Genomic DNA, 11,835 nt, shown 5'->3' with positions numbered 1-11,835 from the left:
CACACACACACGTTGGTGTGGCTATCCTTATGAGGACTCTCCACAGACATGATTTTTATACTGTATGAACTATAGATTCTATCCCCTAACCCTTACCCTAAACCTAGCAAAACAAATTCTACATTTTTACATTTTCAAAAAAAGTTAGTATATTTTTTAAGTGATTTGAATTATGGGGACACTAGAAATGTCCTCATAAACCACATTTATAACATAATAGCCTTGTAATTACCAGTTTGCAACCTAAAAAATATGTCCTCATAAACCACCCCAATGCACCCACACACACACAAAGCTGCTCTCAAGGCCTGTAGCGCTGACTGTTACACCTCCCCAGACATTCTTGTCCATTCAGAACTCAATCTCTCCTCATTCCTGGACCATGCCGTAATGTGTGGGAGCAGCCTTGAAGTGAATGTGTGCGGAGTGTGTCTTGTAACAGAATGTAGGAAAAACAGACTATCATAGCCTCAGTGGGTGTTGCTCCTGATGGGCAAAACAAACAAATGGACAGATCTTGTGTAAATTCAGATCGGGTTTATTTATAAATGTGAACAAACACTCCAGACCAGAGGGTTAATCTTATATGGCAATAAAAATACTTAACAGTAGTTTTATCAATAACATACCAAGCAAGCAAAGGGACATGAATGTGAATGTGCACATGAAAATAAGTAAAAACTAGAGACAATCATCTCAAAAGAGTCCTATTTTAACTGTTCCTTCTCTGCAGCTCTGAATTACACCAAGGTCCATCATTTTCAGCAAATCTTCTTTCACCTGAAACAACACAAATGAAAAGAAATAAGGCTTTCCTCACATTAAACAGTTATCAGCCTAAGCAGTTAGAGTTAAAGATCCCATGGCTTAAAATCTGTTTGGTGGCTTTTCGTCAATGTTTGTCAGACAAGCACTTCTATATGATCCACCCCAACTTTCTCCTATCAATAAGAAATACTGTATGTCATTGAAGTTTTAAAATTAGTTTCATTCATTGTGATCAGCACAACAAATTTTTGGTGTCCTGCAATATATCTCAAATATTAGATACTGTATGAAAACGTTGATATAATGATAAAACATATCTTTGTAATTATGTTGTGAAATGCACATATGTCAATTATATCATCGATTATATGTCAAAGTATGTCAATGCTACTTCTGGTATATCCGCCATTTTCCTGTGCTTCTGGTCTCGGTAGTTCCAGTCCAGTACCAAATACTGCAGGCCTCGCACAGTCAAACCATCTAAGAGCAAGCAGCAGTGAAAAGATATTGCAGAAAACTGAAAACCAAATAACTTCCTGTTTAGTAATTGTTAAAATATCACATTTGCACTTAAGAATTTACATACAGTTTATATATATATATTTATAAGTGTATAAGCTAACCTTTCTCTAAAAGGGCAGAAATTCTCCCAGGAGTTCCAACAGCAATATGGGTCACACCTTTACTTAATAACTTTATTTGTTTGTCTACTTTAATGTGTTTTGCGAACAGCTTCAGCACTTTAGCTTGTCCTTTAAATGCCACCAGTTGCCTTAAACACAAAAGGAGAGAAAAATCCAACACATGATAAGATGGAATCTGTAAATAGGACAGCCAAGAGATGAAACTCACTTAATAAGATCAATTGTTCTGAGAGCGGATCCACAAACGATGAGCAACACAACTGACTGGGTCTGGGAGTGCTGCTTCTGTATTTTAGCCCACTTTGGACAGACTGAAATAAGCATGACAAAAATGTACCAAAATAAACATCAAGCAGAATAAATAAATAAAAGATTTTTATAAATATATCAGAAATTGGACACTGCAAGCAGATTAAGAGTCATCTGAGAATGAAATAGGATAGATCAACTATTACTATAGGATAAGGGAATGGTTTTTAAAGGAACAGTTCACCCTATAATGAAAATTGTGTAATTAAAGGCCTCGATATACTTCCTACAAAATCAAAGAATGAACGGGTGAAACATTGTTTAGAACAAAATCTGGCCGAAAAGAAGGTTCGCTGGGGTGAACTTTTAGGAAAACTTCTGACAAGCTGCTAAACTCCTTATTGTCATTGGTCCTCTTCATCGGTAGGTGTGACCAAGAGCTCTACTTACCTCAAGGCCAATGGCTAAATCTGTTTATGTTGTTCAGTGAGTCAAAATGAGGCAACATGAACACATCGATGAGTAGTTATTAGTGAGCTGATGCAAATGTACCTACATCTGTACGATCGTTACCTTAGAGACATTGCATTTTTAAATTACATTAACAAAGTGTAACCAGCTAATATTATTGCCAGCCATTAGCGTCATGAATTCATAATGTAAACAAGACAAATTAAACATTTTCTACTGCATACATATTACTTTAAATCATCATCAAATGGTTTAAACAGCTTCTTTTTCTGACCTCATGTGAATTCTACTCTATGTGAATAGAATGAGGCATAAAGTTATTGATAACACATTTTTGTATTAAATGTTAAATGTACATCTAAATGCCTCCCACATCGGTGTGGCAGGTGTCTGAATGTTCGGAAACAATATACAGTATACTTAACTCAGCTGTTAAGAACTTCTTTTTACCCCTGAACTAATAAGGAAGAAGAACTTCTACGGAAGTACAGGTCCTTCTCAAAAAATTTGCATATTGTGATAAAGGTCATTATTTTCCATAATGTAATGATAAAAATTAAACTTTCATATATTTTAGATTCATTGCACACCAACTGAAATATTTCAGGTCTTTTATTGTTTTAATACTGATGATTTTGGCATACAGCTCATGAAAACCCAAAATTCCTGTCTTAAAAAATTAGCATATTTCATCCAACCAATAAAAGAAGTGTTTTTAATACCAAAAAAAAAGTCAACCTTCAAATAATTATGTTCAGTTATGCACTCAATACTTGGTCGGGAATCCTTTTGCAGAAATGACTGCTTCAATGCGGCGTGGCATGGAGGCAATCAGCCTGTGGCACTGCTGAGGTGTTATGGAGGCCCAGGATGCTTCGATAGCGGCCTTAAGCTCATCCAGAGTGTTGGGTCTTATGCTCTCAACTTTCTCTTCACAATATCCCACAGATTCTCTATGGGGTTCAGGTCAGAAAAGTTGGCAGGCCAATTGAGCACAGTAATACCATGGTCAGTAAACCATTTACCAGTGGTTTTGGCACTGTGAGCAGGTGCCAGGTCGTGCTGAAAAATGAAATCTTCATCTCCATAAAGCTTTTCAGCAGATGGAAGCATGAAGTGCTCCAAAATCTCCTGATAGCTAGCTGCATTGACCCTGCCCTTGATAAAACACAGTGGACCAACACCAGCAGCTGACATGGCACCCCAGACCATAACTGACTGTGGGTACTTGACACTGGACTTCAGGCATTTTGGCATTTCCTTCTCCCCAGTCTTCCTCCAGACTCTGGCACCTTGATTTCGAATGACATGCAAAATTTGCTTTCATCCGAAAAAGTACTTTGGACCACTGAGCAACAGTCCAGTGCTGCTTCTCTGTAGCCCAGGTCAGGCGCTTCTGCCGCTGTTTCTGGTTCAAAAGTGGCTTGACCTGGGGAATGCAGGGATGTTTCTACTCCAGACTCAGTCCACTGCTTCCGCCGGTCCCCCAAGGTCTGGAATCGGTCCTTCTCCACAATCTTCCTCAGGGTCCGGTCACCTCTTCTCGTTGTGCAGCGTTTTTTGCCACACTTTTGCATTCCCACAGACTTCCCACTGAGGTGCCTTGATACAGCACTCTGGGAACAGCCTATTTGTTCAGAAATTTCTTTCTGTGTCTTACCCTCTTGCTTGAGGGTGTCAATGATGGCCTTCTGGACAGCAGTCAGGTCGGCAGTCTTACCTATGATTGCGGTTTTGAGTAATGAAACAGGCTGGGAGTTTTTAAAAGCCTCAGGAATCTTTTGCAGGTGTTTAGAGTTAATTAGTTGATTCAGATGATTAGGTTAATAGCTTGTTTAGAGACCCTTTTCATGATATGCTAATTTTTTGAGATAGGAATTTTGGGTTTTCATGAGCTGTATGCCAAAATCATCAGTATTAAAACAATAAAAGACCTGAAATATTTCAGTTGGTGTGCAATGAATCTAAAATATATGAAAGTTTAATTTTTATCATTACATTATGGAAAATAATGACCTTTATCACAATATGCTAATTTTTTGAGAAGGACCTGTATATCGAGGCCTTTACTCACCCCTGTTTGGTTCCAAAATGGAACTATTTACAATCGTGGGACAAAAAAGGAGATATTTCGTAGAATTTCTCAGCTCCTCTTTCCCATACACTGAAAGCATACTGCAAAAACGGACTGCAAAGATGCATTGTGCCTGGTTTGGCATCAATGACACCTAATGCCATTGCTTCTTGTGGATCCAAACCTTTCGAAAACGCGGAAGTGAAAATGAGCTTTAAAAGCTATGGAGGAGAGGAAGTTTATCTGTGAAAAATTGCTTAAATTTCAATCTCTTCCTCACACAAAGGCTTTAGTATATGTACAATATAGCTAACAAGTTTTATGAACTACGTTTATGAAGAAACTTTTTTTATTTTTTATTATAAGTACTTGACAGCCACTTGTCACTGAATCCTTTTGTTGTATGGAAAATAACATCAAAAGTCCTGAAATTTCCCCTTTTATGTTCCATGGAAGAAAGTCAGTCATGTGGGTTTGGTAAGACATGGGGGTAAATTAATGAATGTTACATTTCTATAGCGCTTTTCTTACACTACACTCAAAGCACATTACACAGTGAACAGGGCACTCTCCTCAACCACCAGCATTTATTTAATCTAAATGATGACAGAATTTAACTTTAGGGTGAACTATTTCTCTAAGAAACCACAACTGAGTGAGTGAAAAGACAAGCTTTGTCAATATAACGAGCTTTACCTTCCTTGAGGTAGGACGACAAGCTATGTGTAAGGTCATTACTGCCAAGGAAACATGAGTCTGAAATGGAAAAGAACAAACAAATTAAACTTCATTATCAAGACTCACCACACACAACAGCACATTAATTGACTCACCCTGTAGTGTCAGTTCCTCCTGCTCAATAACAGAGCGGGTCTGGCTATAGTGACTCTTCAGAAGGCTCATTAGTTCATCAGGAGAGCCCGGAACAGGCTCGGAGCTCGCTAAGACATCTGTGATTGTTTTCTTTTTCTTAACACATAGGAGGATTACACAATAATTGCAAGTATACATTAGAGACAGTGACTAGAAAAGGCATGGGTGCTTTTAAGAATAATTCTATCCTGTTTTATAATTTAATCAGTGAAAAGCTTCCTAACAACACAGAGGCCCTGATTTAATAAGATCCCAAATAATGGGTGATAATTTGCTTGTCCAATCATTCAAATTGCATGTGGGCGTCATGGGTGTTTTGTGAGTGATCTACTAAGAAAACAATATTGCACAGCACGATTCAGATTACTAACAGCCTTTCATTCGTATTAATTAGCTCTTGCAGTTTCAGTTTCTGAAATGACTGTCAGGCTTGATAGGTGCAGACTTTGCAGGTGCAGTTCAATTTATTTGCATCGACATCGCCCTTCATTTTGCACATTTGGAGGCACGCCTCTAAATTGCATTTTCATTTTTGCGAAATTGCAAAAATCGCAGATACGTGCTATTTTTCACATCTGAAAGACGCAATCTTCAGAAGACTAAGTTAGTATATCAGCTCGGATCTATTTAGCATGTGATACAAGTTTGCACGTGTTTCTATATACACAAACTTTTAGTAAATCAGGGCCTGTATGTTAACAAAGACTGATGAAAACTGAGAAGCATGATAAAATCTGTAAAATCACAGTATTTCCAAGGTAAGTTTGCTCTTGAGAAAACATGCCATCCTTTGTCTCTTTTCTCAAGAATGGGGTAAAATGATTCTGAAGCAGCATATTGAATTGGACATATATAGCAATAATAGACATGTGAAACATAATTCACTTTACCTTTCGTCTCTTCTTGGTTTTGTTGGATTCTTTATCACTCTTTTCTTCTGATCTCTCCTGTGTGACGAAACATTCTTTCTGCAAGTAAAAGTATGACACTGTTTACTTAAAGATGCCCTGCTATGTTTTGCTCATGAGCCATTTTGTCTCAAAGGCAACACTTTGATCTCTTTGAAGAAATATTGAACACAGGAAAGAAAGACTCACAAAGTCTGGGGTTTCTTCAAACGTATATTAAAATGTGTATTTTTAACAGGTTTTTAAAGGAAACTGTCAACATTTTGAAAGACTCAATAGGCCATCAGCGCCATTTGCAGTCTACAACTAACCAGTTGGTCAAAGTTTGAGTTAAGTATTTGTTTTTAGTATAATGAAAATGGTGTCTTCATCATTAACCCTCTACAAACCAGTGTGACTTTCGTCCGTGGAACACAAGAGGAGAAATATTGAATAATGATGCTGCTTTTTTCCCCATTGCATCGTATTGCATTGTGTTGTGTTGAATCTAAACGAAATCGCACTGCATCATAATGGGGTGAATCGTATTGCATTGCATTGCATTGCATCGGTAGCTGCTTCATATGTATCTTTAATGTATCGTATAGCATCAGCCTCAGTTATGGAGATGAACATCCCTAGTGTCTTTACATCTGTGTGTGTGTGTGTGTGTGTGTGTGTGTTACCTGAACCGTTTTCCGTCTCCTCTTCTTTTTCTTACTGTTATCTTGAATCTGTTTTTCACCCTTCCTTTTCTTTGATGTGGGTTTGATGTGCTGTTCTTCTGTAGAGGGCTGCGTTTCTTCCTCTACATCATACACACCTTTGTACAAAAAAAAAAAAAAAAAAAAAGAGCCAAGTTTGAAAGTATACTGTTTAAGCAAGAAAACACTGCACGAAAATGACCACAAAATGACATAGTGTATATTATTAGATTTTTAATAGCACTATATAAACAAGAGCCATGACACACTACTTTTCCCATGATGCTCTGTTGTCAGACCAAGCACATGTTTTAAGCTGTCTGAAATGAAATCAATAGAGTAAATATGCCAAAGATCTATAAAAATGGAAATGCAGCTAAACTCACTTATGGGGAGCCGTTTCCTGCAAGTTAAATCTTTATTTAAAGGAGCTATGTAAATAACTCTAGTACAGCACTGCTAGTATTAGTTACTAGATGCTGCTGGCACTGTGTGCTTTAAGCATGCGTGCCTCAAACAACTAACACTTCCAAAAGCATAGTTCAAATAAACCAAATAAACAAAATAAACAATTTATGTATATGTTGAACATGTTGGTTACCTGAATTGTCGCCCTGAGTCCACCACTCGTCTCCCAAATCATCAGCCATTTCTCGAACAGAAATTTGAATGTTGTATCTGTAGTTTCTAGAGGGCAGATTCGCGTAGTCAGAAGCAATGAGCGAATCTGCCGTAACAAAAATAACCTTTAATGTACGGCCTATTGTACAAAGGTGCCTCTCTTTGTTCCTGCCAGGCAGCAGATCCCCCTAACCCCAAACTAATCCAGACCCAGCCAGATCACGTTCTCCCATCGCGATAAATTTCTATCTGCAAAGTAAAGTAAATAAAATATATAAATAATAATAACTGTTGCAAAAGGTTTTCAGAATAAGTTTTCTTATATAGATTTTTTTACTTTTAATTTACTTTAAATATATAATTTCATTAAAATATAAAATTATGATCCATGAAAGTAGATAGGAAGTATGACTTTCTGTTTTTATCTGATTTTATTTTTTGCAGGTCAACTTTGCTATCAACTTACTCTGAACCACTAGGTGGCACTAAGTCCCATCAAATTATAATTAGTGTTTATCTGCATAGTGTGCAGTTATCTGCTCTCTCTCTCTCTCTCTCTCTCTCTCTCTCTCTCTCTCTCTCTCTCTCTCTCTCTCTCTCTCTGTAATTCTGTAATAATAAAAATTTAATTATGAAATAAGTAAATAATAATAATAATAACATGTATTACATATTTAAAACAACATACAGGTAAGTGCACACCATGTAAATAAATGTAACTACAGAGAACAATGAGTAACAGTATGTGTTGTAAAATGTGTGTTTCTAATGCTCTCATTTATACTGCACTCAGTGAGGAAGAATAGTTCATCCTCTATGACTCTTTGAGTGCAATGTGAACACAGTCTCTTCACTCTGGGTCTCCAGCTCAGTCTGTGCCAACCTGTCTCTACAGCCAGACTGTGCTTATTCATGATACTTTGTAAGGAGCTTCCTGTGACGGTTGTCTTTAATTTTGGTTAGATATGGTAATTTTTTTTTAAAGAAGTACATTTGTTTGTTTCTTTGAGTTTGCTATGCCAGTAATGGAGGTATTCTTCTTGGGTTGTATTTGTTCAAGTTTTGCCTGACTGAATTGATGAATTTAGCTGGTGTTTGTCCACTAAATACTTTAAAGGGTCGCTCTCTGGGTGTGCTGCTCAGTTTAAAAAAGCACAGTGATGATGATATTCTGGGGAAGAGTGTAATAGGTGGAACCAGAACTTATCGGCTCTCGTTTGAATATCAGTCAAGAGGGAATCTGCCCAGTTCTGCCCGACAGCCCAGGTTAGAAGCACTTCTGTGAACTCCCAGGATATTTTTTACAGAATTCAAGGTGGAAAATTTCAATTGAACTTTTGTCCCAGGATTCATAATTCAGTTTATATTTGGGGTCCCAGATTTCGCTGCCACACATAAGTATGGGCTTTATGACACTGTCAAACAATTTCAGCCACAGTTTAATAGGGAGGTTAAATTTAAATAGTGATTTTCTTATACTATAATATGCCCTACAAGCTTTGTTTGTTAGGTCTTTTATTGCCAAGTCAAATTGTCCAGAAGCCGAGATAGTCAGGCCTAAATAATTGTAACTGGAAGCATGGTTAATTGTTCCCCCAATGTAAAAAACATATTTTTTTGTCTTGAAGACTAAATCACTGAAAAATAATCACTATTGACTCGTCGATATTGATTGGTAAGGCCCAATTACAGCAGTCATTTTCTAAAATTAAGAGGCTTTCACGTAATCCCTCTTCAGTAGGTCACAGCAGCAGCAGGTCATGTGAGTCCAGGGCTACATGAGTTTTGAAGCATTGTGGCCAATTCATTTATATAAATATTAAATAAAGTTGGGCTTGGGCTGCAGCCTTGATGAACTCCCTTATTCTGGCTGAAATAATCAGTTTGTCTGTTATCTATTTTAATGCAGCATTTGTTGTCTTTGAACATGTCCTCTATTAGATCATAAACATTTCCTCCTTATCCACTCTGAATCAGTTTTAGGAGCAATCCATCATGGCAAAATGAATCAAAGTATTTTTTTAAATCAATAAAGCAGCCAAATATTTTTCCTTGTTCCCCTTCTTTCACTCACTTGATGTTATGTTGATGTAGTGACAGTAGGGGTCGCTCTTGAGAGCCCCGTAACACCTCAATCTTTGAGAAAAGGCCAATGGGAATTGCCAAGTGGAATTTGCATGCCATTCCCCTGGACATACAGGTATAAAAGGAGAAGGAATGTCCACTCTCATTCAGATTTTTTCTTCGGAGCAGAGCGGTTGTGTATCAGCGAGCTGAATACTAATGCTGTTCCATTCACAGCGACGGGCGCATCGACAGCACTACTAAGAGAGTATATTTCTGCAAAAGGATTATATTTCCTCTTTAAGAGCAAACATGTTGACGTGAACGTCTTTTTAAAGACATATCTTTATAAAGATGCCTTTCAGTCTTTGTGTGATTCCTGGATGTGGTCGTTATCTCTCCGCCTCCGATGGCCAAAGGCTCTGCCTCACGTGTCTAGGCAGCAATCTCACTGAGGCAGCATTTGTTGATGGTTCACGCTCTCATTGCGAGAATATGACCACGGCAACTTTGCGGTCGCAGCTTTCCTTCTTCTGGGGGAAAGCCACTCCAGCCACCCCCCGTGCTGCACATTCTACCTATGGGTATGAGGCCGGCACGGCTGGCACTGGAGGTGATTTGGGGAGTTCAGCGCGGTCTTGCTGGGTAAATTTGCGAGCACTCTCATTTGCCCCTGTTGAGTTCAGAGATGAGACCAGCTTAACATCTCTTTCAGGGCTCGTGAGCAGGATGAGTTCTTGATCACTGAAACGGAGAGCGCACTGGCGATGTCAGACGCTGAGTACTTGACTGGGCTGCCACCTTCGGGTCTGCCTTCCCAGTCTGAGGCCGTCACAGAGCTGACCGCTGTGCTTGCCCGGGCCGCTGCGAGTATCTCGTTGGAATGGAACCCTCCATCCTCCCCTGAGCCCTCGTGGCTAGATGATTGGTTCCTGGGTTCAGGACGCCACTCTCTCAAGTTTGCTTTCTCAACGCGGCCATCTCCCAGATCGGCCTATTCGGCAACACCGTTGAGGACTTTGCCCAGCAGTCCTTGGCAGGCTCACCGAGGGCGCCCCCCCTGCGGTGGCTAAAGCCCAGGCGGCTCCGCCACAGCCCAAGCCCAGTTCTAGGTCCCAGAATAGAGCCCCCCGCAAGAAGTGGACGTCCCCTGCCTCACGGCCTGGCACGAGGAACCGGAAGGCTCCTAAGTGCCCCTGAGATGGACGACCCAGTCAGAGAGATGTCTGCTACGGAGCTGGTACCTAGACCACTCTATCCTATGGTGGAGAGCCAGAAGGTAAATATGTTGTTTCCTTTTGTGTTGTGTTTATTAGGACTGAGGCTAGAGACTGAAACTGAATGATTTCAGATTGTATTGTGGAAAAGATCTCCTCACTATAATAGGTTGACTCATGTGGGGGGATGTAGGTGACACACAGGTAAGTACCCTCATCTATACAAATACGTTCCTTTTTAATCCAAATAGGTGTTCTCCCTTTTTTAACAGGCTGAATGTAATGGAAAAGATGTTCTTTAAAGGAAACATTAATTCCTCCTGAATCTCTTCCACTTTTTAACATGAGGGTGTTTCACTGATGGTACACATAATTGTCTGTAAACTCTTTAAAGGGGTGAAGGTTTTAGACTCTAATCGACTCTTATTATGATATCTGAACTATACACCATATTTACAAAATCAGGGTTCTTGATTTTCTCCAAAAGCAGTGGAAAAAATTCCCTGTATGTTGAAGCTTGTGATTTTAGAAATAAGAATGTATAGGATTCCTGACCCATTCATGTTATGAAATATACAGAATTAAATGAAGTACCTTGGAATTATAAACTGTACATCAAAAAGAGAAGATATAGTAAAATAAATATATTAAAAAAATAATGAATATGCTTAAATTAAGCTCTTGCTAATCAGCTAATACTTTTTCACATACAGGTCCTTCTCAAAAAATTAGCATATTGTGATAAAGGTCATTATTTTCCATAATGTAATGATAAAAATTAAACTTTCATATATTTTAGATTCATTGCACACCAACTGAAATATTTCAGGTCTTTTATTGTTTTAATACTGATGATTTTGGCATACAGCTCATGAAAACCCAAAATTCCTATCTCAAAAAAATAGCATATCATGAAAAGGGTCTCTAAACAAGCTATTAACCTAATCATCTGAATCAACTAATTAACTCTAAACACCTGCAAAAGATTCCTGAGGCTTTTAAAAACTCCCAGCCTGTTTCATTACTCAAAACCGCAATCATGGGTAAGACTGCCGACCTGACTGCTGTCCAGAAGGCCATCATTGACACCCTCAAGCAAGAGGGTAAGACACAGAAAGAAATTTCTGAACAAATAGGCTGTTCCCAGAGTGCTGTATCAAGGCACCTCAGTGGGAAGTCTGTGGGAAGGCAAAAGTGTGGCAAAAAACGCTGCACAACGAGAAGAGGTGACCGGACCCTGAGGAAGATTGTGGAGAAGGACCG

At 38.8% G+C, this 11,835-nt stretch overlaps 1 protein-coding gene across 1 annotated transcript; it reads right to left on the bottom strand.

The window, feature by feature from the left end:
- Positions 1–526: 526 nt before the first annotated feature.
- Positions 527–7,332, bottom strand: cmss1 (cms1 ribosomal small subunit homolog). Its single transcript, XM_052148668.1, has 9 exons — positions 7,272–7,332; positions 6,653–6,789; positions 5,970–6,047; positions 5,040–5,175; positions 4,903–4,962; positions 1,621–1,723; positions 1,392–1,540; positions 1,160–1,248; positions 527–780 (listed from the first exon to the last, which is right to left on the bottom strand). Exons 1-9 carry the CDS (start codon positions 7,318–7,320, stop codon positions 697–699), a joined length of 885 nt encoding a protein of 294 aa, XP_052004628.1. The 5' UTR covers positions 7,321–7,332; the 3' UTR covers positions 527–696.
- Between the last annotated feature and the right edge of the window lie 4,503 nt (positions 7,333–11,835).

Source organism: Xyrauchen texanus, chromosome 18 (genome assembly GCF_025860055.1).
Source record: "Xyrauchen texanus isolate HMW12.3.18 chromosome 18, RBS_HiC_50CHRs, whole genome shotgun sequence".
NCBI lineage: Eukaryota > Metazoa > Chordata > Actinopteri > Cypriniformes > Catostomidae > Xyrauchen > Xyrauchen texanus.
Note: the sequence above shows the minus strand (reverse complement) of the source record. Positions and strands in the feature narration are given on the sequence as shown.

Coding starts and splice junctions, on each gene's coding strand:
- cmss1 (XM_052148668.1), bottom strand. CDS start 7,320: ATGGCTGATGATTTGGGAGACGAGTGGTGGACTCAGGGCGACAATTCA. Junction 5,176..5,969: donor AAACCAAGAAGAGACGAAAG/GTAAAGTGAATT, acceptor CTATGTGTTAAG/AAAAAGAAAACAATCACAGA. Junction 781..1,159: donor AAATGGCGGATATACCAGAA/GTAGCATTGACA, acceptor GTGTTGTTTCAG/GTGAAAGAAGATTTGCTGAA.